The sequence below is a fragment of the Olea europaea genome, chromosome 9 (assembly GCF_002742605.1).
Source record: "Olea europaea var. sylvestris chromosome 9, O_europaea_v1, whole genome shotgun sequence".
NCBI classification, from domain to species: Eukaryota; Viridiplantae; Streptophyta; class Magnoliopsida; order Lamiales; family Oleaceae; genus Olea; species Olea europaea.
The window spans coordinates 11,576,184-11,600,266 of record NC_036245.1 but is presented as its reverse complement, the minus strand read 5'-3'; the positions used below and the strand labels follow the sequence as shown (position 1 = coordinate 11,600,266).

At 38.1% G+C, this 24,083-nt stretch overlaps 2 protein-coding genes and 1 non-coding gene across 3 annotated transcripts; 2 read left to right on the top strand and 1 right to left on the bottom strand.

Moving 5' to 3' along the window:
• Positions 1–1,214: 1,214 nt before the first annotated feature.
• Positions 1,215–1,286, top strand: TRNAP-AGG. Its single transcript has one exon. It is a non-coding gene; the product is annotated as a tRNA-Pro (tRNA).
• Positions 1,287–10,060: 8,774 nt separating this feature from the next.
• LOC111399956 lies at positions 10,061–11,220 on the bottom strand. The gene is made up of 2 exons (XM_023027434.1): positions 10,585–11,220; positions 10,061–10,471 (listed from the first exon to the last, which is right to left on the bottom strand). The coding sequence occupies exons 1-2, from the start codon at positions 11,218–11,220 to the stop codon at positions 10,061–10,063; spliced, it is 1,047 nt and encodes a 348-aa protein (XP_022883202.1).
• A 7,407-nt stretch (positions 11,221–18,627) lies between these two features.
• Positions 18,628–23,430, top strand: LOC111399677 (MLO-like protein 12). Its single transcript, XM_023027128.1, has 15 exons — positions 18,628–19,130; positions 19,382–19,439; positions 19,639–19,880; positions 20,315–20,431; positions 20,701–20,761; positions 21,009–21,097; positions 21,240–21,314; positions 21,409–21,503; positions 21,694–21,743; positions 21,819–21,859; positions 21,948–22,121; positions 22,341–22,376; positions 22,466–22,533; positions 22,643–22,703; positions 22,786–23,430. The coding sequence occupies exons 1-15, from the start codon at positions 19,011–19,013 to the stop codon at positions 23,239–23,241; spliced, it is 1,743 nt and encodes a 580-aa protein (XP_022882896.1). The 5' UTR covers positions 18,628–19,010; the 3' UTR covers positions 23,242–23,430.
• The last annotated feature ends 653 nt before the right edge of the window (positions 23,431–24,083 follow it).

Sequence of the window (24,083 nt, the reverse complement as noted above, 5' to 3'; positions counted from 1 at the left end):
TGAGAATATAGTTATGCTTAGAAAACAAGGTATCTTTATCAGAAAGGATAAAATGTATGGTGGATCAAAACTCTGTCACTTTGCACAATTGGTGGTGGAATATTAATTAATGAACTAATTACACAAATTGGGAAGAATTGTGACAATCACTTGTATCCACCAAAAATAAATATGTGCACGCGCAATGATTAATGCCTGGAATGGAAGAGTAATGTAATTGCAAAAACTTGGATTGTCACTCTGAAGAATGCTCGAGAATCAATGGACGAGAAAATCAGGTCTTAATTGCATCGTAAAACTCGAGATCATACCAGGTAACAGAGAGAAAAGTTGTATTACTTCCTCGAGAAATATTCTGGTAACGATATTGTGCTCATGGTAACAAGAATCAAACCAAATTGTATATGAAAGAAATTTATTGGTTAAATTAGTCTGAGAAATTAATTGAGGAAGTTGGAATAGAAAATTCAAAGAGTACTCGCCGCGATACAAATGTAAAAGGCCAAAAGTCATTGTAACATGGAAACATGACCTTCTTCGAGACACGAAGTGGCATAGGCTGTGTAATATAAAAGGAACTAAACCTTAAATCAAAAGAGCACCAAATAAGCTAATTTGTTCACAGTAAATTTGAAATTGACCCTTCATCTTAGGATATATAATGATATTTAGATTAATTACCGGATTTAAGCCTGCCCACAGCATCATAGAGTGATCTTTTTCCATGCTTCTTGAGCCACTGCACACGGAACTTATAGTTAGCTTATAAACAAACAAATTATGCAGAATTCTTTCTTCTTCTTTCTTTTTATTTTTATTTTTTTGTTGGGGGGGGGGGGGTGGGGGGGGGCGAAGATGGATAGAGTCATCAAATAAGGCAGAATCGGAGACAATGATAAAGCAAGCAGTGGCAGAGCCCATGAGGGTTTGTGTTCCAATGAATCTCCAGCCAACGTTGATTTTTTTTTTTCTGGCTTATTTTACTATATATGCTTTACCGTTACATTGTTATCAAAACATTGCTTGTGTATGGAAAATTTCCACTTTTCGATTTAAAACTTTGCAAACTATTACTAATTTTTTATGCTTCTCGAAGCTCAACGCAAACAAGTTTATAGAGGTCATAAGTTACAAATTTATTTTATTTTTTATTTCTATTTTTATTTTTTAGAGAAGTAGTGAACTTCGCTAAGCCATAGTTTTTTGATATGGTCGGGCATTTGGTCTAGTGGTATGATTCTCGCTTAGGGTGCGAGAGGTCCCGAGTTCAATTCTCGGAATGCCCCATTCCTATTTTTAACATTCTTCAGTTTGGGATTTTTCTCTTCGGGCAAGTTTTAAATAGACCCCCATCAACAATTTAGCAATTGGACCAATAAATGCAGCGGACCTAGATTCTTCTGTATTGGCTTTTAAAGGCCTACTTCTGTTGCAAACTTTCATTTTCATCCTTGTATTTTTATTTTAAGAATAATAAAAACACCAGAGCTTCTCTCTTTATTCGTTACATGAAGAATTTGTAGAACAAACAAATTTTGAGATCGATTCTTCAAACGAGTCACCATCTTACATAGCACGTTAAGGATAATATCGAACATCGATTAAAGATAATATAAATAAATAACAAATAACGATTCGAACTAATCATTTTAATAATCTTCGGCAATATAGAATGAGATGCGTCTGGTTCAAGGGCCATTAAACAAAAAGTTCAACCTTTTAAGATAAATTCCCAAGTTTTAACATAATATTAAACTCAAATAAGTGATTTTATCCGATTGAGACTCAGATGAGTACACGAATTTCAAAATTGGTAAATGAGTCACCATCCTACAATGCATGTTAAGGTTAATATCTTACATTGATTAAAGATTAAACAAATAAACAATATATAAGAATTTGAGCTACTATTCTATAAACAATAAAATACTGTATAGAAGGCAAATAGCATCATAAATCTAACATTGTAAACGGATTAGGAACAATATTAATAAGGGTTGTTCTGGTGTACATAATTTGGGTACATAAAGGTATCCACACCCTGAGGTGGGACCCACACAAAATGGGCCCCACTCCATGTGAGGGGTATGGACACCCCTATGTACATATTTTATGTACACCAAGATTTATCCGATTAATAATATCCAGCTCATTCATACGGTCATGATAGTCTAATTGAAGTTGGGAAAAACTCTTGGGATGTGAATTCAAGCAATAAAGAAGGTTACAAATTTTTAATTCGAACGAACAAATTGGTTGTCTTTAAAGTTTTGATTTGATATATAAGTATAGAAATTCTTGTTTAGAGTTTTGCATCGAATTGCATCTTTTAAAGAGAAACATGAAATAATTTCAAGGATTAATTCATCATCAATTCTCCCATATCTTTGTTGTATAACTCATTTGACAAATTATATACGTAGATGTAAGATGATTACACATTTCTTACAAGATTCTGGTAGATGAGGATAAGTAGATAAGAACCATTATTCAAATTTAATTTTATCTCTACTTTGATGTACAAAAAGAAGTTAACTACATGTTTGGAAAAAATTATTATGGGGAATAATGGATTCCACGAAATGAATAGATAATAAATACATAGTAATTATGAATGAATTATTAAAATGAATTGCTAACTTTGACTTTATAGAGTAATGATATTTGATGTCATTTATTACCATAGTCGTTCTACGTGGCATACATCTGATGGTTGGTCATTTAATACATTAATATGATAGTTTTTGAATGCCTCATATTTTAAATTACTAACTGCCATATGTATATCACTTAAAATGAGTACGTTAGTCAGGAACTACAAATAACATTTTTCGATTTTAAATTATAAGGAGAGTATAATAAAATCCAAACAAGTAACATTAAAACTCTAAAGAATTCTTCTAACCTATGTCATCTGAATCCTCAGATGTAAAATTTCTAACTACATCTTCATAATATACAAAGGAAGGAGTTTAGCTCCCCGTATTTATTTCTACCTGATGCTACAAAAAATCGTACCTTGCGGATCCCGAGGATGATAACTGATAATGGACACGAACAAAGCCTTCCAAGTCATTGAAACAAAGGCAACGAGGTGTGTGCTCGTCGCCCCTCCGATGCTTAAGTCAGAAAAGGGATTCAAAGATGAATATATGCTGAAAGTTGTGTATGTAGAACGTACATGAATAATGGACCTGGGTCCTGTATTTATAGCCGTAGGTAGTGTACTCCTAGTAGGATTGAATAGTTGGACGTTCTTATCCAATAGAGTCCCGCTTGAGAGAAGTATATTATTTGTAATGTAATTGCATAACCAATGATACTATTGTTGACATAGAGTTCTTGTGGTCGTAGGAGTCCTGGGTTGAGGTGTTTGAATCATATTAGAGTCCTTAGAAAGTAAAACTTCTTATGGGCTCGGATAAAGAGTTTGGTTGGAAGGGAGTGCTTGATTACTTCACCCCGAGGACTTATGAATTTTGGGGAGAGAAATGGAGTCCTCGGGAAAAACATCCCGAAGACCATAAAACCCCGAGGACTAGACCTTCAGAATGAAATCATAAGATTATGTAACATCCACGAGGTACAATAGTCCTCGAGACGTACCAGTCCTCGAGTGTTCAACTTGGCAATATCACTCGCTCCCGCGCACTCCTTCGTAGAGCTCATGCTCAATGAAAGGGTGCGCAGGATCTGATGACGTCGTCGTCTCGATGTTATTACCGAGCTATAGCATCGAGAATTTGGTTTCATAACCATTACAGGGGGTGGCTTGGATGTGTGCCACGTGTTGCATCTTGAACAGCTCAAGATGGCAATCGCTGGCCTTCCGTATTCCCTCCCTATAAATACCTTCATTTACCTCTCATTTTTTACTTTTACTCACTGTGAAAAATCGTTTTGCAAGATCGTACTCGGGGAAGGCATCATAATCTAGGCATCGGGAATTTTCCAGGTAAGGCTCGAGGCTTAAGTTATTTTTCTAATTCTATTTAAGCAATGTCGAGTAATGAGGGTAGTGGTCGTTCTGAAAGCTCGGGGGATAATGAGGGCTCAAGAAGGGTGTTAATACCGTTAGCTATTCCCATCGACGCCAGACCTAGGACCCCGGGCGATGTTATCTTGGAGTACCCTGATAAGGCTTGCACCTTGAAGGAGCACCTAGCAATAGTTGCGGCTAAGGAACATGGGCTAATGCCCAATTGTGACATTAGATGCACAAACCCAGAGGATAGGATGGTAAGGGCTCGACAATGGGAGTTCATCATTTTTAGGGAGACCCTTAAAGTTGGGTTTAGGTGGCCTTTACATCCTTTTTTCACTACATTGTTGGTCGAGCACTCTATGTGCCCTGGGCAATTTGTGCCCAACGCCTGGAGAATGGTCGTATACTTCTTCATTACTTGTAGGTATTTAGGCATCGCCCCTTGTGTCGACCTTTGCAAGTTAGTCTTCGAGCTTAAAAAACACCCTAGGTATACCTGCTTTGGGTATCTCTCGGCCATAGGAAGGTTCAGGGTCCCAAGGATGTCTAGTTCCTTGAAGGGATAGCGGGCGGGTTGGTTCTATGTCATAGCTCGAGACCCTGACTTTCCTTTCTGGCCTGAGTGGAGAATTCCCGATGTCGAGAAGTTTTGTAAGGGTGAAGTGTATCCAAATGATTTGGAGCGAGATAGGATGATGCTGGTGGAGTTGTACCCTCTGTTCTCGAGCATGAAAGAGATCGGAGAAGAGGTGATAGATCTGGCAAACGTTAGAGGCGTCGAGGGTAAGGTTTACCTCTACTATCCATGTTCTTTTGGAATAGCTCGAGCTTGTGCTCGTTCTAATGTGTTGTTCTTTTCTTTCAGGAATGTCTTTTGATCCTCGGGCATTGCGTAACTTTTGTAAATTCCAGGGCTGGTGCCCAACCTCAGGGCCAGCCCCAGGCGAAGAACAAAGGCAGGAAGAGGCCTCGAGGCCCCCAATCTGAGCAGACGGCGAGGAGGGCCTGGTGAAACATCACAACCTCAATCAAAACCACCGAGCTCGAGGTTCCAGCAAAGCCAAAGGTCCCCAACTCCAAGGATCATTCCTCGAGCCCCCTCCAAAGTTGTTGATCTCGAGGATGACATAGTTCCTATGATGGCCTCAATTACCGAGGAGTTTGAGAGGTGCCACTTGGTCCCGAGCCTTGTCACAAAATACAGAGAGGACGTTGAGCTTGCTGAGGGCGTCAAGGCCCTTAAGCTCCTTACCATGAAAGTTATCCTCGATACTTTTACTTTGAATTCTTTTTGTTTGCTGTGCTGATCATGATGCTCGAGGTTTACTGCTTTCAAACTTTGAGTGTTGCTCGAGGACTCACCCAGAGAGGGCTTGGGAAGTCCAGGAGAATTGTTGAGATTATGGAGTCCTCGAGCATTAAAGACAAGAGGATTGCTGAGCTCGAGGTTGAGCACGAGGCTTGGCTGAAGGAGCGCGAGGATGCTCGTAGGGACAACGGGAAGTTGAGGGACGAGGTTAGGGCTGTGAAGGACGAGGCCGAGGAAGCTAAACTCGAACTAATGCAAAAGACCAAAGAGTTTGAAGACAAGATCTCGGAGGCCAAGGAGCGAGTTTGGGAAGAATTCAAGACGTCCGAGGACTGCGACAAAATCAAGGACGAGTACGCCTCGGGCGCCTACCTTTATGCTTTTAAGGAGGCCCGAGCTTTCCTTCGCACAAGGTTGCCCGACGTTCGCCCTGAGGACCTGAAGACAATGCCCTCCATTGCTAATACTCTCGAGTAGCCAGAGTCTGACGATGGAGGAACGAATGAGGACGACGATGGCATGGAGAGGGAAGAGGCTGAGGATGCAGATGATGAGATCGATATTACGAACCTCGATCCCCTTTCTGACATATAGGCTAGGCATCTCCCACCTCGATCCTTTGTATCCTGATCTTTCTGTTTTTACTTTTTGACAATGTAATCGAAGTATTTTCCTCGAGGATTGTGATGTTAGTAATGAACGAACTTTCGTCCTGTGTTAAATTTTTACGATAAATGATGTGCTCGATCTCGATCACTATTCTCGAGGACCAATATACCTCGATCACTTTGTTTCAAGAAATATGATGACTGTGCATATGGAAGTCCTCGAGGGGTTCTACACCTCGAGGAGTGTCAAAGTTTAATTAGCCTCAAAAATGGTCTCGAGCGTTATGTTGATTTAATATCTGCTAAACCTCGAGGAGTATTATTATCGAGGACAAATGTCTCAAGCACCAATGTTTTGTGTATGTTTTTTCAAAGGGATGGCCTGGGATAGGGACTTTATCATGTGGATTGGAGCTAACAATAAACATGTCTCGAGGACTTTGGCCCCCGAGGACATGATCCCCATTTCAAGTGCAGGTTGAGTTTTGAGATGCTCGGTATATAGAGTGGTCGAGACTTTTACTTAGCATTATATTGATTTAAAAACAGCTTCAAGGTGTATGCACGGAGCAGGGCCTAGAGTGCTTGTGCGAAGCAAGGCTTTGTAGTGCCTGTGGAGCAGGGCTTTGTGGTGCTTACGCTAAGCAAGTTTTTGTAGTGTTTGCGCAGAGCAAGGCTTTGTATGCTTGCACGGAGCAAGGCTTTGTGGTACCTACGCTGGGTAGGGCTTTGTATGCTTACATGGAGCACGATTTTGTGGTGCCTGCGCGAAACAGGTCTTTGTAGTGCATGCGTGGACCAGGGCTTTGTATGCTTGCAAGGAGCAAGGCTTAGTAATGGCTGCACGAGGTAGGGCTTTGTGGACTTCACGTCTCAAGATGTAACTTTCATTGCAATATACTAAAAAAGGGCTTGGCACATAGGCCTAACCACATAGGAAAAACTTTTGGACTTGGCACGCAGGCAAAAAATAACTTTTGACTGACAACTAAAAATAAATTGACTTGGCACGTAGGCCTGATAGCATTATAAGGGAAGTTACTTGTAATATATTTTCAAGTTTTCAACGTTTCATGGCCTTGGCAGCGGTCTTCTCGACGTATCTCTTAGACTGTAAGCCCCTCCACGAATCTGTCGTATGACTTCAAAATGACCTTCCAAGATGGGCCCGAGCTCTCCAGGTGCATGGCCAGCTACTTCAGCCCTTCTTAACACAAGGTCTCCTGCTCTAAACTCTCGGGGTGTCACCCTTCTGTTAAAGTGCTTTGCTGTCTTGTCTTGGTAAGAAGTTATTCTTAAAGAGGCCTGTTTCCTCACTTCCTCGAGGAGGTCAAGATGCTCTGTTGTGTGTTCCGAAGCCTTAGGCTGGGTATACTGACTTCGACGGGGATCATGGCTTCGACGTCGAAGGCTAACATGAATGGAGTCTCACCGGTTGCAGTCTTGTGAGATGTTCTATAAGTCCAAAGTATTGAGGGTAGCTCATCTGACCATGTTCCTATAGCATCGCCAATCCTTGTGCGGAGATCTTGTAGTATAATCATATTTGTCACCTCGGCCAGACCATTGCTCTATGGGTGCGAAACCGACGTTAGTCGATGGTCAATCCCAAAGCTTATACAAAAGTTCTTGAAGTGGGGATTGTCAAATTGCCTATCATTATTCGTTATGAGGACTTTTGGGATCCCGAACCGGAAAATAATAGATTTCTACACGAAGATCCTCAACTTAGGCTCTGAAATGGTTACCAAGGGTTCAGCCTCTGCCCAATTGGTAAAGTATTCCATTGCCACTGCTGCAAACTTTAATTGTCCCCTTGTGACAAAAAAGGGACCGAGGATATCAACACCCCATTGCTCAAACGGGGTCGGGATGCTGATGTTAGTGAGATCCTCAACGGGAAAATGGATGATGTTGCCAAACCTCTAACACTTGTCACATCTATTAACAGTCCAAGGCGTCTTTCTTCATGGTAGGCCAATAGTATCCATATCGCACAAGTTTGAAGGCAAGGGACCAGGCTCCTTGGTTGTTCCCATACACTCCTTTATGGACTTCAGTCAGGGCACGGGACGCCTCTGATGGCTTGAGGCATCTGAGGTATGTGAGTGTGAAGCTTCTACGAAATAATACCCCCCCTAATCATGCAGTACGTGGGTGCCCTAGATCGAATACTCCTAGCTGCTCGTGGATCTTCTCGGAGGCTTCCATTTGTTATGAAGTCTATTATTGGATCCATCCAAGATGGTTCGTGATCAATGTCCATGACGCCATTGGTCTGGCTGATACCAGGTTCTATCAGAATCTTGATGTGTACATTCATATCCAATCTATTCACACCCAAGAACACGAGCCTTGACAGTACGTCGGCTTTACAATTTTGTGCTCTATCAACCTTTACGACTTCACAAGTCTTAAACCGCCTCTGAAGATCATGAACCTTCAAGCAATACAGGCTCATTTTCTCATCTTTCCTTTCAAACGAACCTTCGATTTGTCCAACCACGAGCTGAGAATCACTGAAGAGTTTGATATGTTCGAGCTCAAGATTAAGAGCCAATTCCAGAGCGACGATGACTGCCTCATATTCCGCTTCATTGTTAGTGGCTTCAAATTCAAATCTAAAGGCGCACTGAATCTCCGTGCTCTTATTGGGGCTAATGATGATGACCCTGGCACCCGATCCCGAGGAGTTGGTTGTCCCATCCACGAAAAAATTTCAGCATGCCAGAGTATCCCCTCCAGATCTGTCCTCTGGCCCCCGGGGCCTTGGTGTGAATTTCACAATGAAGTCTCCTAGAGCTTTAGCCTTTATAGAAGGATGAGGTTTAAACTCAATATCAAATTCTTCCAGCTCAATAGCCCATTTCAATAACCTCCTGGAGACGTCGGGTTTCTAGAGTATGTGCTTGAGAGGCTGATTGGTGAGTACAACAATGGGATGTGACTGAAAATACTGCCGAAGCTTGCGAGCTGTTGTTACCAAGGCAAGGGAAAGTTGGTCGGCCAACATGTATCTGGTTTCTGCTTCAAGTAATACTTTGATCGTATAATAATTGGTTGCTGGGCCTTGTTAATCTCTTTCACTAGCACACCACTGACCGCATTCTGAGAAACGGCTAAGTATAAAAACAAGGTATCCCCGGGCTCAGGTTTAGTTAGAATTGGCGGGGATGCTGATGTTTGCTTGAACTCTTGAAAAAAAATTTCACACTCGCCATTTCAGTCGAAATTTCGATTGTCCCTAAGGACCTTGAAAAAGGAAAGCATCTGTCCGTTGCCCGGGACATGAACCTGTTCAAGGCGGCCGCTCGACCTGTCAGCTTCTGAACTTCTTTCCTATTCCTGGGTGATTCCATGGATGCCAAGGCATGTATCTTGTCTGGATTGGCCTCTATCCCCCTGTGAGTGATCATGAACCCCAATAATTTTTTTGAAGCTATTCCGAATGCACATTTTGCTGGGTTAACTTTCATCATGTACTTTCGCAAGGTGCTGAAGACTTCCTCTAGATCGGATATATGCTGGCTTACCTGCTTACTTTTTACTACCATGTCATCGACATAGGCTTCAACCTTCTTCCCGATTAGTTGGGCAAAGATCATGTTGATGAGCCTTTGGTATGTTGCTCCTGCATTCTTTAAACCAAATGGTATGACCTTATAACAGTATATGGTTGAATCTGTCATGAAAGATGTCTTCTCTTGATCTTTTTCGGCCATAAAAATCTGATGGTAACCTGAAAATACATCTAAGAAGCTATACAATTTGTGTCCTGCTGTGTTGTCCACAAGGTTGTCAATCCGAGGTAAGGGATAGCTGTCATTCGGACAAGCCTTGTTGAGGTCTGTAAAATCAATGCAGACCCTCCATTTGCCATTGGCCTTTTTCATCAAGACTACGTTAGCAAGCCATCCGGGATACTGGACCTCCCTGATGATACACGCGCTGACAAGCTTATCAATTTCTTCACAAATGATCTCCAGTCTTTCTGGCGCAAACTGTCTCTTTATTTGCTTCACAGGTTTGGCTCCTGGACTAATATTGAGCCTGTGGACTGCAACACTTGGATCTATGCTTGGCATGTCTTCTACTTTCCTTGCGAAGACGTCGATGTTTCGAGCCAAGCAGCCAATTAGTTCCACCGGAAGACCTTCATCAAGGTCTCGACCAATGCTCAACTTTTTCCCCGACCTCCAGCTCGACCTCCATTAATTCTTCCACAGGGGAGAGCCTGCCCCTGTGGTCGGGGTCTGGCTCATCATCAGAAAGTTGCATGACGTCACTACCTGCCTCCCGTAGGCTGGTAATATAGCATTGCCTGGCTGCTTTCTGATCTCCATGTACCACTCCGATGCCATGACCTGAGGAAAACTTCATAAAAATGTGGAATGTGGATACGATCTCCCTAATCTTATTGAGCAATGGTCTACCCAGAATAGCGTTGTAAGCCATTGATGCATGGACCACCTGGAAAGGTATGACTTCTGTCACTTGCTTTGGATCTATCCCTAAGGTAAGGGATAACTCGATGACACCTTCTGGGACAATAACACCCCCACCAAATCCCTGCAGAGGAGTTTTCACAGGCTTTAACTGTTGAGCTGAATTTCCATCTTACTGAAGGCTTCGTAGGTCAAGATGTTTGCTGCACTTCCATTGTCGATCAAGATCCTTTTTACCTCGAAGTTGGCAATAATTGTCGAAATAAATAAGGCATCGTCATGAAGAAGGGACACGCCATCCATGTCTTTAGTTCCAAATGTAATGTCCTCTAGACGATCATCGATAACTCCAAATGCCGAGGATTGCTGTCTTGCACATTGCTTTCGCCCCTTGTTTGAATCTCCTCCTGATGCAATGCCTCCAACAATGATGTTAATAGTCCCGACTATTAGTTTGCGACTATCCCTGGTCTCCGGGGCTTTCTCCTTTTCACGGTCATTCCTCGGGCGTTTGTTACTACTAACATATGAACCGAGGAGTCCCTTTCCCACAAGTGCTTCAATCTCCCATTTCAAGGCTATGCGGTTCTCCGTGATATGTCCATGATCCCTGTGAAAATCACAATATTTATTCCGATCCCTGGTCTCCGGAGGTGATTTTATTCTAGGCGGCCATTGGAACTCTTTCATAGCCTTTATTTCCATCACTATGTTGACTCTTGAAGTATTCAACTTGGTGAATGATGATAGCGGGGTTTCTAGCCTCTGCTTGTTCTGAGGGGCCTCTTGTCGTTGACTTGAGTCATGCTGTCTTTTGTGCTCGACCCTTTCGTGGGTCGGGCCGACTCTCTTTGAATTCAACGTCTCCTCCATATTAATGTACTTCTCTCCTCTGGTCAAGAGCTCGGTTACTTACTTCGGTGGTGTTTTTGACAAGGACATCTTGAATGCCTTGTACCTTATAGCATGAGTAAGAGTTGAGACGGTCGCGATGATATGGAGATCGTGGATCTGCAACCTTTCCTTGTTGAACCTTGTTATGAAGTCACGGATAGTCTCATTCTGTCCCTGGCAGAGTTGCATAAGGGAAGTCGCCGTCTTCCTGATGCGCTTGCTACTGGCAAAAAAGGCAGAGAACTTGTCGGCTAAGTCTGCGAATGAGGATATGGAGTTGGGTTCAAAGGTCGAGAATCAATCCCTGGCAGCGTTGGTCAGCATTTGTGGGAAAGCCTTACACATCACCTGGTCTGGAGCGACTTGCAGATTCATGACGTCAGTATAAATGTTAAGATGGTTTATCGGATTAGTAGTCCCATCATACTCCTTGATGCGGGGATACTTGAATCTATCCGGCAGGGGTAACGACAATATCTCAGGAGTGAAAGGAGTATTGGGGGGAAGCATGTTGTCCCCTTATCCTTTTGCTTTAGGCTGGCGATTATACCCTTCTAGATGATTCTAGCGAGTTCGCCGGAATCCATTGTTACTGCTCTCAAGGCCGAGCCCATGTTAGGTATACCCGAGGTTCCAGCTCCATCATAACCCAGAACTGGGTGTGGGGCTCGAGCCCAATCATCTGCCATAAAACCACCTTCAGGAGTCGGCGTATGTGTTGGGTATGAATTCCTCTGGCTTAACAACTGAGTGAGTGTAGCAACTTGTTGACGAATCTCTTCAAAAGCCACGGTGGTAACAACGGCTTGTTGGGGCGCTGGTATTTCTGATGACTCTTCGTGAGGAACAAGATGACCTTCTGGGAGTGCATGAGGATTTAGGGCGGAAGAACTTGCTGGAGGAAGACCCGATCATGAATTCATCATGGCTTTTGGTAGCATTTCCCATAGACGGCGCCAATGATGCTACCAAAAATCGTACCTTACGGAACCCGAGGATGATGACTGATAATGAACACGAACAAAGCCTTCTAAGTACCTAAAACAAAAGCAACGAGGTGTGTGCTCGTCGCCCCTCCGATACTTAAGTTAGAAAAGGGATTCAAAGATGAATATATGCTGAAAGTTGTGTATGTAGAACGTACCTGAATAATGGACCTGGGTCCTGTATTTATAGCGGTAGGTAGTATACTCCTAGTAAGATTGAAAAAGTTGGACGTTCTTATCCAATAGAGTCCCGCTTGAGAGAAGTATATTAGTTGTAATGTAATTGCATAACCAATGATACTATTGTTGACATAGAGTTCTTGTGGACGTAGGAGTCCTGAGTTGAGATGTTTGAATCATATTAGAGTCCTTAGAATGTAAGACTTCTTATGGGCTCAGATAAAGAGTTTGGTTGGAAGGGTAGTGCTCGATTATTTCACCCTGAGGACTTATGAATTTTGGGGAGAGAAATGGAGTCCTCGGGAAAAAATCCCGAAGACCATAAAACCCCGAGGATTAGACCTTCAGAATGGAATCATAAGATTATGTAACATCCTCAAGGTACAATAGTCCTCGAGACGTACCAGTCCTCGAGTGTTCAACTTGGCAATATCACTACCTATACCTAGGAAGTAGGAATTAAAAGTATGGTTGGGGCTAATACTCTTAACCAATGTTACAACAAGTGTAAATTATGATTAGGTGTAAAGGCTAAGTTTCAACCTTTATGAGCCCAATCATAATAAAGCATTTCCTTATTTCTAATATTATTTTGAATTTTTAATCATTTTAAAAATTATATAATAATTAAATAATACATACCAAATATCTAAAATTACAAAATATTATATTTACTTGATAATTATTACAAATAGTCAATTATACAATTTTCAAATTTTCGAAATACAAAAATTACACTATTTTTCATAGTTTCAACTTTTAACTAAATAAGTTCTACTTAACATATTTATAAGAACTGTATACATATTTTTGAAGCTTTCAATAAAACGACAAGTCTCAAAATCATAATTACATAATACAGATAGCACTGTAACTTAAATATTATCTAAATATTTATTGCATAAAAACATTTTGAACTTTTGTATAGAATAAAGTCATTTAAAAACTTGAATATAAAATCCAATAAAAATCTTTCTTTTAAAAAAAATAAAAAGTTCATAAAATAAAATCAAATAAAAGGTTTTTAAAAAAAGGGAAAAATGTAAAAATAATCAAATTTATAAAACGCACCTAGACGTGCCGAATCGTGTAGTTGACCGCTTAATTCGCGCTTACTCTTGATATAAAGCGTTTTGTCCTAACTTCACATCTAAATATATGTTTTAGAATATTGCTCTTAATTATCTAATTGTTTATTGGATCCATCATATACACCAAATAGTTCAACCATGTCACATACTAGTCATCATTACATCATAGGCATGTGACATTTCACATTCCGTCCTAGGCAAATGAGCAGGGGTGTTAACTGCAATAATTTTGCGCAATGATCAAGGTGTGAGAAAGTACTACTTGTTGAAGGCATCAAGCGTTGGATCCATATCGCCACGGATTCAAGAGGCCAATTTGGTTCAACTATGGATAGATATTCATGGATCTCAAAGTGATGATGCAACAAGGCTACTCGATGTTGCGTCACCTCAAAGGAAAAATAGACGAGGCGTTGGGCTATGCTACTAACATTTTGGATGGAAAAGGGTAGATGAAAAGATGGAACGATGGCCACATTTCCACACTCAAACCATAGACGATGCTGATGGAGCGCTCTAACATTTTGCTTAGCTAGCAGTCACATGATTTGCCACTTAAACAAAGCGGTTTTATGTCATGCAATGCAACATGACATAATGTGTAACTTTTAATTTAAAATTTAGAAGAAAAAATTTTATTCAAACATATTTCAAAAAAAATAATTAGTCATTGTTTGATTCAGCTAAAAAAGTAAATTAAAGTCAATATTTAATTTTAATCACATTTCATGATACTCACAACTTTTTAATTATACGTTCCATAAAATTTTATCAAAATCTACTAAAAATTTGACTAAACGGGGGCTTAGTAATTTTTACTTACTTTCAAGGGAGTCAAATATACTCTAAAGACTTATTTCTAATAAATATGAAATCGCTCTAATAAAGTTTATGTTAGATGTTAACCTACTATAATTTTCTTTATTTATTTAATCAAATCGAATAGACTATTAAAAGAAATAAACAATATACATCGACGACCCGATTTTATATTTCTATTACGACGTATACATACAATTGTTAAAGTAACACGTGGTTGGCCCAAACAACACTTAAGCTTTAAATCACTTGCCCCAACTTGAAGCATAAGTTGGATGGATCTGTTGAATTTTGAGGCATATATCAATGGACTAATTCTACGAAAATTTTTATCTTTGACTTAATCAAGCGAAAAATAACAAATTACCAATCAACTAATACGTTTTTTATTTCCTTCCTGTTTTTGTTTTGTTTGCACAATTCTGTTGGTCCTCCTTTCATTGACCTCTTTTAAGGATTGACCTGACAATAAAGAGTGTAGACAAAAAAATTTCGGGAGGAAAAATACTCCAAAATTTTTAGTAGATTTAATTAAAGTTAATAAAATATATTATTAAAAAATTGATTAGAGCCCGTTTGAGCCACATTATAATGATAATGAGAAATAGAGTCGTTATGGGCCCACACCAGAGATAGAAATTCAAAAATGGTGGCTTGATGTGATGGATAACGGTCATATTTTTCATTTTAATGAGGTAAAAATGGGGCTCAAACAGGGGCTAAAATAAATTTTTGACTTAAACTTTTATCAATTTTCTTAGTTCAACCGAATGTGATCATAATAACGAACTTGTACATTACTATAATAACACGTAGTAAGATAAAGTGTATTGTAGATTATAAAGAAATTAGCATATGACTGGCATCAATTTTTTCAAAAACTCATTTTTAATCATATATTTTTCAATAAAATAATTTTACATCTAAATTCAAAACTTTTTGTTATTTTTAATCACATATTTTTCAACTAAATACTATTCCGAAATGTATTTTGGACCAAAAATGAGATTCAAAGAGGGGCTAAATAAAAAATTACCAATCTTATTTAATTTTATCCTATATGAAATATATGAGCATTGACGAATGAATTTAAATAAATAAATGTGTCCATTTTTAATAGTTCAAAATTTTGAAGGTAATTAGCACAGTACCCCTAACCTTTATCTGTTTTGTGGAATCTCTCTTTATTACATTTTATTTCATTTTCTCAATAAATCCTTGTGAAATGACGATTTTATCCTTTTCTTTAAATACGAAAAATTTAAAAACATAAGAAGGTATTTCACAAAGCAGGCAAAGTTTGGGGAAGTATTATGCCAATTATCCTCAGAATTTTGAACTATACAATTAATAGTAACATCCAAAAATAAAACATTTACCTTCAATTCTTATCGTAACTCATTTATGAAAATTTTGTCGGTATCAAATTGATAAAGAGAATTGGTGTTTTTCTACGGTGAGTCTAGCTGCCCATTTTGTCAATTAAAGTTGACCGGGTCAACAATAAAATCAACGCTACCGCTACAACAGGTTTTGGACCTTTTGGTTGCTTTAATTCATCGCAATCTCTTTGTTTATTTCGTTTGTCGTTTTATCCATGTCTTATTTCTATGGCTGTAAATGGTCTATTTTTTTAATTAATAACGTATAACTTTCGTGACCAAAAAACAAAATAAAATATTCGACAGATTGTGTGACATATTTTACCATTTATTTTTACCTTAATCCGTCCAACTTAATAAAAGAATATCCCCATTGGTTAAAAATAATAAAAAATAATATTAATTATGCAATTTTGAAAGGAAGCGTGCATCAAATATTAAGGAGGTTGTTCTTGCCCGACGAGAGCTCCAAGTACTGACTTGAAATTGTTATCAATATGATTTTAGTGAGGTCTGAAAGGATATACACTCAATTACCGATATTCTATGAATTAATAAGAAGGCCAATGAATTGGTAATGTTAAATATGAGAGAGTTACTTAATTTGGTAGATTGTTTTCATGGAACCATGCTACAAGTACATAATCTTTTACCTAATTTTTTTACCTACTACTCACAACATGGAGTGGGGACCACGGCTCGCAATTTTTTAATAACATGTGGCCTGCGTGTTTTTGAGGGGGGGACATAGTTCATTTACCCTCCTCGGTACATATATATTTATTCGTTTTCATGGGGCATAGGCCTTCTAAAAGGTAACAGTCCAAACGGAGGTGTGCGAAGATTTTCTCGAACCGAACTCTCCAATGCAAAGACAAAAGACAGCTTGAGTGCAAGACATGGGAATCCCAAGAGCCCTTAACTTGAAAGAATCAAATTGTTGTCTCAATGCTATTGAATTTGCACTTCATCATAAAGAGTTTCAAGGAAAATTCATATTGGATTCGTATTTAGTGACGAGTATCTTCATCTCTCTTAACAGAGCGAAAGCAATGAATATTTACGCCAAAAAAAAAAGTGAAAATAAAATAAAATTAAACAACCTAAATATATTTTTTCCTCTTTGTACATATTAACTTCTATATAAACACACACGTGTGCCTGCGTGCGTGCGTACGTGTCGATACATACTTGAATGAATTTGTACCAACTAATTTGGCCACCAGTTTTGGATATGAAGTGAATGGAATTTTTATACTGGCACTTATGCATGAAAATAACAGGTTGAAATATGACATTTTATATTACTATTAAGTTGAGGGTCCTTTCGAGAAATTGCATATGAAAGACCAAACTTTTGTGCCAATTTTCCTGATGATATTCAGACTAAATCCAAATAAAATTGTCCATAATTAATTAAATAACCATGTCCGAATTTAACCATTCTATCATCTAGAAGATGTTCTACTTCTATATATGAAGAATTAACGAATTGAGAATTTAGTGAAGAAACATCCTTTTCAAGGACAGCATGGTCGGCACTTGCTAAATTATATAATCCTTTCGTGAATGGTTTAGCAGTTAATCTAATGGAATATACTACTTGTACATAATGAGATATCCACGGGGACTCACTTCAAATAAATTATATTTTATTCAAAATAAGCTCCCCTCCATGTGAGGGTGTGGACATCGCTATGGATACCCTGATATGCATGTAGCATACCCTAAAATTAAATGGTCAATATAAATTGTTGATATGATAAAACGTATAGTTAAAATTAATTTTTTTTTATCAATTTTTTGGCTAAGCCAAACAATTTCTTAGATTATGTTTGATGCACCTCTAATAAAAAATTTAATAAATAGTGCAGAGTAAATGGAAGTATAATAGATTAAGAGAGATATTATTCTTTATTTTTACTTAAAAGATAGTTATTTGCAACATCAACCATATAATATATTGCAAACTTTGGAGGTGGATTAATGCCTAATATGAAAAGATATAGTTATTATGACATTTTAGAATTTAAAAAGTCAAGTCATGTTGTCCCCTTAATATACCGTAATACCTTCTACCTAACAAATAACAATATTTATTATAATTTTATGAAAAATTCTTTATACGATTCAATTCAGTACAACAAACACAGCCTTAATCCTCCTCTTCAGTCGTCGCACTAGCATAAGAACAAAGCAAGGTTACAAGCTGAACCTCTATAAGCTCATTAGAGCTAAGCAAACATATTAAATAAAGCCTTTATTCGGCTCACGTTTTTTAAAATTCATTTTTCCTCAAACTCATTTTTAATTAAACATCTTATGCGATTGACGACTTTATCAACTTTAAATCACACATTTATATACTAAATCTTAATTTTTAACTTAAACTAATCAGGGGCTGAGTAGATCCAACCACTTATTGAGTCCTAAGCAACGGTTGCATGCGTAATGTAAAAACGTTATGTAAATGGATCAAAATAATGGAAATAAATGAAGTAAACAATAGTGGTGTTGGGTATATGCAAGGAATTTCTTGCATATTGTTTGTCCAAGAAGATAAAAATTACATGGCTGCGCGTCAAATTCCACAATAAGAGAAAATCAGTGCCAGGTGTAAGCCCCCACAATACTTCGAAGCATGACTAAAGCATTTTCAAAAAACATATTTAGACCCTGAGAATGAGACTGAGAATGAGAATGAGAATGAAAAATATTTTTCTACAAAAGAGATAGAAATTCAAATTTGGTGGCTTGATATGATGGATAACAGTCATATCTTTCATTTTAATGAGAAAAGAATGGAAAACAAATAGGGGCTTAAATATTTTCAAAAATAATTTTAATGTCGAGCAATTTTTGACTTTTCAATAATCTTGACAAACGAACCATATATGCCTCTTCCACAATCCCTCTTCCTCTTCCACAATCCCTCTTCCACAATAAGTCAGAAGTCAAATTTCCCTTGCTTTCCTCGAAGTTTTCAGTCTTCGTTTACTAGGTCTCTAAATTCTTGCAAAACATATTCTATTCGAGTATAGTCTTTTCTCCTATATATATACCCCATGCTTTGAAAGTAGCACATGATGTTATATATTACATCAATGGCCTTATAATAAGCTCATATTTAGCTCAAACCTCTCATACATAAATTCAGTACTTTCTCGTGAATTACTAAATTAGAAAGCAAGATTCCTTCATAAAGAATAACAAGTAGCGGATCAAAATAAGTTTGTGTCTATTCACAGGTGTATGGTTTCAGAATTTCTTGTGAAGTTGCTCTAAGTTTGGCAAAGAATCATTAAAAAGAAATGGCAGCCAAGGGTGGACGCTCCCTCGAAGAAACGCCAACGTGGGCTGTGGCTGTTGTCTGCTTTCTTCTTGTAGCAATTTCAATTATCATCGAGTATATCATTCACCTAATTGGAAAGGTATTAGTATTATTTCTGCATGAGATTAATGACGATTAAGAAGATCTTATCGGCCTATTTAGAGATGTTTCGCAAGGCTTCCTCTAAAAGTCCTTTTAAAAAGACAAATCACTTCCAAAAAATTATTCAAACATATTCAAAAGCAGCTTTTTAATCTTAAAAGCAACTTTTAACTTTTCAAAAGCCCTACCAAAATGAACTCAATAACTTTCTTTTGATAAAACTTGAGCCCATATCTTGATGGTTTTCAGTGGTTGACAAAGAGAAACAAGAAAGCTCTACATGAGGCACTTGAAAAGGTTAAATCAGGTTAGTTATTTGCTATCACCTCATGTAAGCATAGAGTTTCCTCAGCTTCACACTACAAATTTGCTAAAACAGATTAAACAGCAAGGTATTGAGAAAGAAAATAAGTTAAAAACATAATCTATTATACTGTCAAGTATAATCTAATATCGTAAATGAAACTTGCACTTACCGCTATAAGCACTCTTTCTGTCTTCCTCAGAGCTGATGCTACTAGGCGTCATATCTTTACTGCTGACAGTAGGACAAGGACCCATATCAGAGATCTGTGTATCAAAGGCTATAGGAAATACTTGGCATCCATGTGACAAGAAACAGGAGAAGAGCAGATACAAAGATGATACCAAGGATGATGGCCATAGAAGGCTTCTCGCTTATCTGGATTCCGGTGATACTCATGGACGTGTTCTGGCTGCCGCGGGATATGACAAATGTGCTGACAAGGCATGATCAATGATTTACTTTGCATCCGTCATCAACCATCATAAGTAGTTTTCAAAATTATATGATGATTTTTTACTTCATGTGGGACAAATTTTAACATTTTAATGTTGTTTTAAAAATATTTTTAGAATTTTGATGACTAATATAACATGACAGTAACTAAAAAATAAATAATAGAGTAGCAGTTGATAAGGAATTTGAATAAATTTGTTTACAAGAAATAAACTATTTTAATTGATGAAAGTTAAAAGTAACCAAGCTATTCATACAAGGCCAGAATTACTTCAAAAAAATTAAGTTTTTTTTTACTAAAAAGTTGGAAAAAGGTAAATTATTCAAAAATATTTAGAAACCAAAACATTATTTAAAAAATTTGTACCTTCTCTAAGCTATCCAAACATGCTCTTACAAATGATTGACTGCAAATTTTGCAGGGACAAGTTCCATTGGTCTCCTCGGATGGCATCCACCAATTGCACATTTTCATCTTTGTGTTAGCTGTTTTTCACGTCCTAGCCTGTCTGATCACTATAACTTTAGGCAGGGCCAAGGTAATATAATTTTTGGACCGAGCTGGGTGTACAGGCCCAGCTCTTATAGACCCTTACAGGGGTCTCACAGGGGTGGGGTCAGGATTTTTTTTTCATTTTTTATTACATCGGGGCCACGTGGGGCTGACCCATGTGAGGGGTCTATAAGACTACTGTGAATATTTGCCCTGTACACATGGCTTTATTCATAATTTCCTCTCATCCCTCTTTCTCAAATAATATACTTTAAAATCTAATTTTCCTTCTCAATGTTTTTCTTTTGACCATAGATGAGGAAATGGAAGGCATGGGAAATGGAAACCAGGACAGCTGAGTATCAATATAGCCATGGTACATTTTGTTTCACCATAAAACTTCCATTGTAGATCCTGCGAGAAAATAATGCATTACTGGCATGTTTGGGAATTGGAAAAGACATCATTAGACAGTACTAAAGAATAAAAAGACGTTAGAATATTGTCCATTGTTTTCTCTAGTATTGTCTAATACTGCATACAAAACATAGCCAGTAGGTCACAGCAGAAAGCATATTTTGTGATAAAAATAGGATATATATATATACACATACACATTGCAGATCCAGAGAGATTCAGACTTGCACGGGATACCTCATTCGGAAGAAGACATTTGAGCTCCTGGAATCAATCTCCCATCCTTCTTTCAGTGGTAAGATGAAAAAAAATAAAATAAAAAACAGAGCATCTGCTGCTGGTTTCAGCCAATAGTGCTGATTTCCATTCTCAAATTATTTGCAATGTAAAGGTGAAAACATATTTTTTATTTCCTACCTTATCTTCGGAATTTCCAGGTATGTTTCTTTCGACAATTTATCAGATCAGTTCCAAAAGTGGATTACTTAACTTTACGTCATGGGTTCATCAATGTAAGTTCTTCGTTAGATTAGCAAATGTATATTACTTAAACATACACACAAGCACAGACACAGATGAAAATCTTAACGTGTACGATGTTAACAGGCACATTTAGCACCAAATAGTCAAGCTAACTTCAATTTCCAGAAGTACATTAAAAGGTCGCTTGAAGAAGATTTCAAAGTTGTTGTAGGTATAAGGTGCGATGCATCGAACATTTTTCATGACAATATTTGGCATTTGAATGTCATTTTATTAGTGTAATGAGATGTAGAAATAGTTACATGCCATGCAGGGATGTAATAGCTTAAAATTATTAGCAAAATAAGCACAATTAAACAAATGAGTAAATTTTAATTCCAAGATACTAACTTATTCTCAATTCTGCAGTCCACCAATCTGGTTCTTTGCAGTGTTGTTCCTTCTGTTTAACACCCATGGTAAGCAAATTTACTCTCTTTTAATTTTCCTTTTATCCTGGTGGGAAATTTCTAATTTTGCTTTAATGGAAACAGGCTGGCATTCCTACCTGTGGCTACCCTTTACCCCACTGATTGTAAGCTCTATTTCAACCTGTTCGATCTACTTATTTTCCACAGAAAACAATGTTCCGCAAAAAAATCGTACTTATGTTTCCTCTACAGATAATCTTGGTGGTAGGAACAAAACTTCAGTTTATAATCACCGAGATGGGTTTAAGGATTCAAGAAAGAGGTGATGTGGTGAAGGGGATCCCAGTAGTTCAACCAGGCGATGACCTCTTCTGGTTCAACCGCCCCCGAGTCCTACTTTACCTCATCCAATTTGTTCTTTTTCAGGTATTTCAAACATCACGCACAATGCATTGTTATCTGTGTCCATTATGATAATGTTACAAAACCTGACTGCCCCCACTGGCTCAACCAGAAACCAATCTGATTAAACCGTATTTCAAATATCAAGTGCAATGGATAGATATCATATTAAGTATTACAATCCCCATCAAGTCATCATACTAACTTACCCTGAAATTTTGCATCTTTGTTCCATTATTACAGAATGCATTTCAGCTAGCTTTCTTTGCTTGGGCTTGGGTAAGCATATCCACATGTACTAGTCATTTTCAAGATTTTGAACTTTTCGTGTTATGATCTGATACTTTTTTCGGTCGTAATCTTAATAGTACGAATTTGGAATGCGCTCTTGCTTCCACAACAAAACAGAAGATCTGGTAATCCGGATATCAATGGGGTGAGCTATCGCCTGAAATCATTTATTATCAACATTGAGTAATGTATTCTTTTTAGCACTCTCAAATGTAATAACAATGCTCTCATCAATTCATATTACGCTTGTTTAGGGTAATGGTGCAAATACTCTGCAGTTATGTTATTCTCCCCATTTACGCGTTAGTAACACAGGTAAGACTCGTAAATTCTTGAAACTTATTTACACACACTTCTTGATTCTACGGAGTTATTCTTATGCACTGGTATCAAACAGATGGGATCAAACATGAAGCCAACAATATTCAATGAAAAAGTGGCCAAGGCACTACGTACCTGGCACCAGACTGCAAGGAAGCAACTAAAGCAAAATCAGAACCCGGGATCTATTACACCATTGTCAAGTAGGCCAGGCACTCCACTTCATGCATCCTCCCCTGTTCATCTGTTGCGTTACTACAAAAGTGATCTTGAAAGTGCGAATGCCACTCCAAGGCATTCAAGTTATAGAACCGATCAACCATGGAAAGTAGAAGGATCCGTCTTGAGTCCACGTTATCAAGAGGATGTACCATGGTCTAACCGTGGTAGAACTCGTGACCTGGCAGAAGAAGAGAAAGAGACTCAAGAGTCAAATTCACACCGTACAGGCCCTCAACCTCATTCTTTACATCTCAATATTGACGTCGTCCAATTGGCAGATTTTTCCTTTGATAAAAACTCGAGTGTTTAAATCTCTAAGTAATAGGGAATGCATCAAGTTAGCATTTGCGCATCCTAAAATGTCACAATGTTTTTTGTGGTAGCAATTGTAGAGGCTGTGGCAACTTCTTTTGACAGTCTAGGTAATTTCTTACTATGATGATGGATTCCTCGTGCATAATGGCATCACAAAAATCAATCAAAATTTTTTGAGCTTCAACTGATTGAAAAGAAATCAGATCTTTGGTTCATTACAGTTTCAAAGTTCAAACAACTGGAAGACAGAAATCAACCTATTAGAGGAAATAAATTTTCAACATTCTAATCAAGTTTCACGTATCCTAAACTGCAAATCATGATTAGGATTCTTGCGGCTAAGAACAAAAATCTGAGTAACAATTTTGACAGCCTAATCTCTCCTATAAGGCGTACCCCCACCAAGCACAACTACCAGAACAATGGTGCAATCCAATTCAAAAAGATTTTACAAACCTCATAAAAATATGGCATATGGCGCAAAGATAAAAAAACCAAAAAATTAATCATATCAACCAACTTGTAATTGAGCAGTGATAGAAAACCCCTGTACAGTTGTGCAGAAGTGAAACAAAGTAATGCTCCATCTTGTGATTTCACATAATGATTGTTATAACATTTAACCATAATTATTTCCAAAGCTAAGGAAAGTGGTCCTTCCAACGACATTAGTATGCCTCAAAAAGTACCAATCTGCCGAAGTCATCGAGGATCAAAAGATGTGGTAACGTCCTGTACTTGCGATAAAGCTCTCTCCTCATTGACTAGCTGACCCAATTGATCCACAAGCAGAAAAATAGCATTCCGAGATTTCTCTCTCTTTCATCATAATCTGAA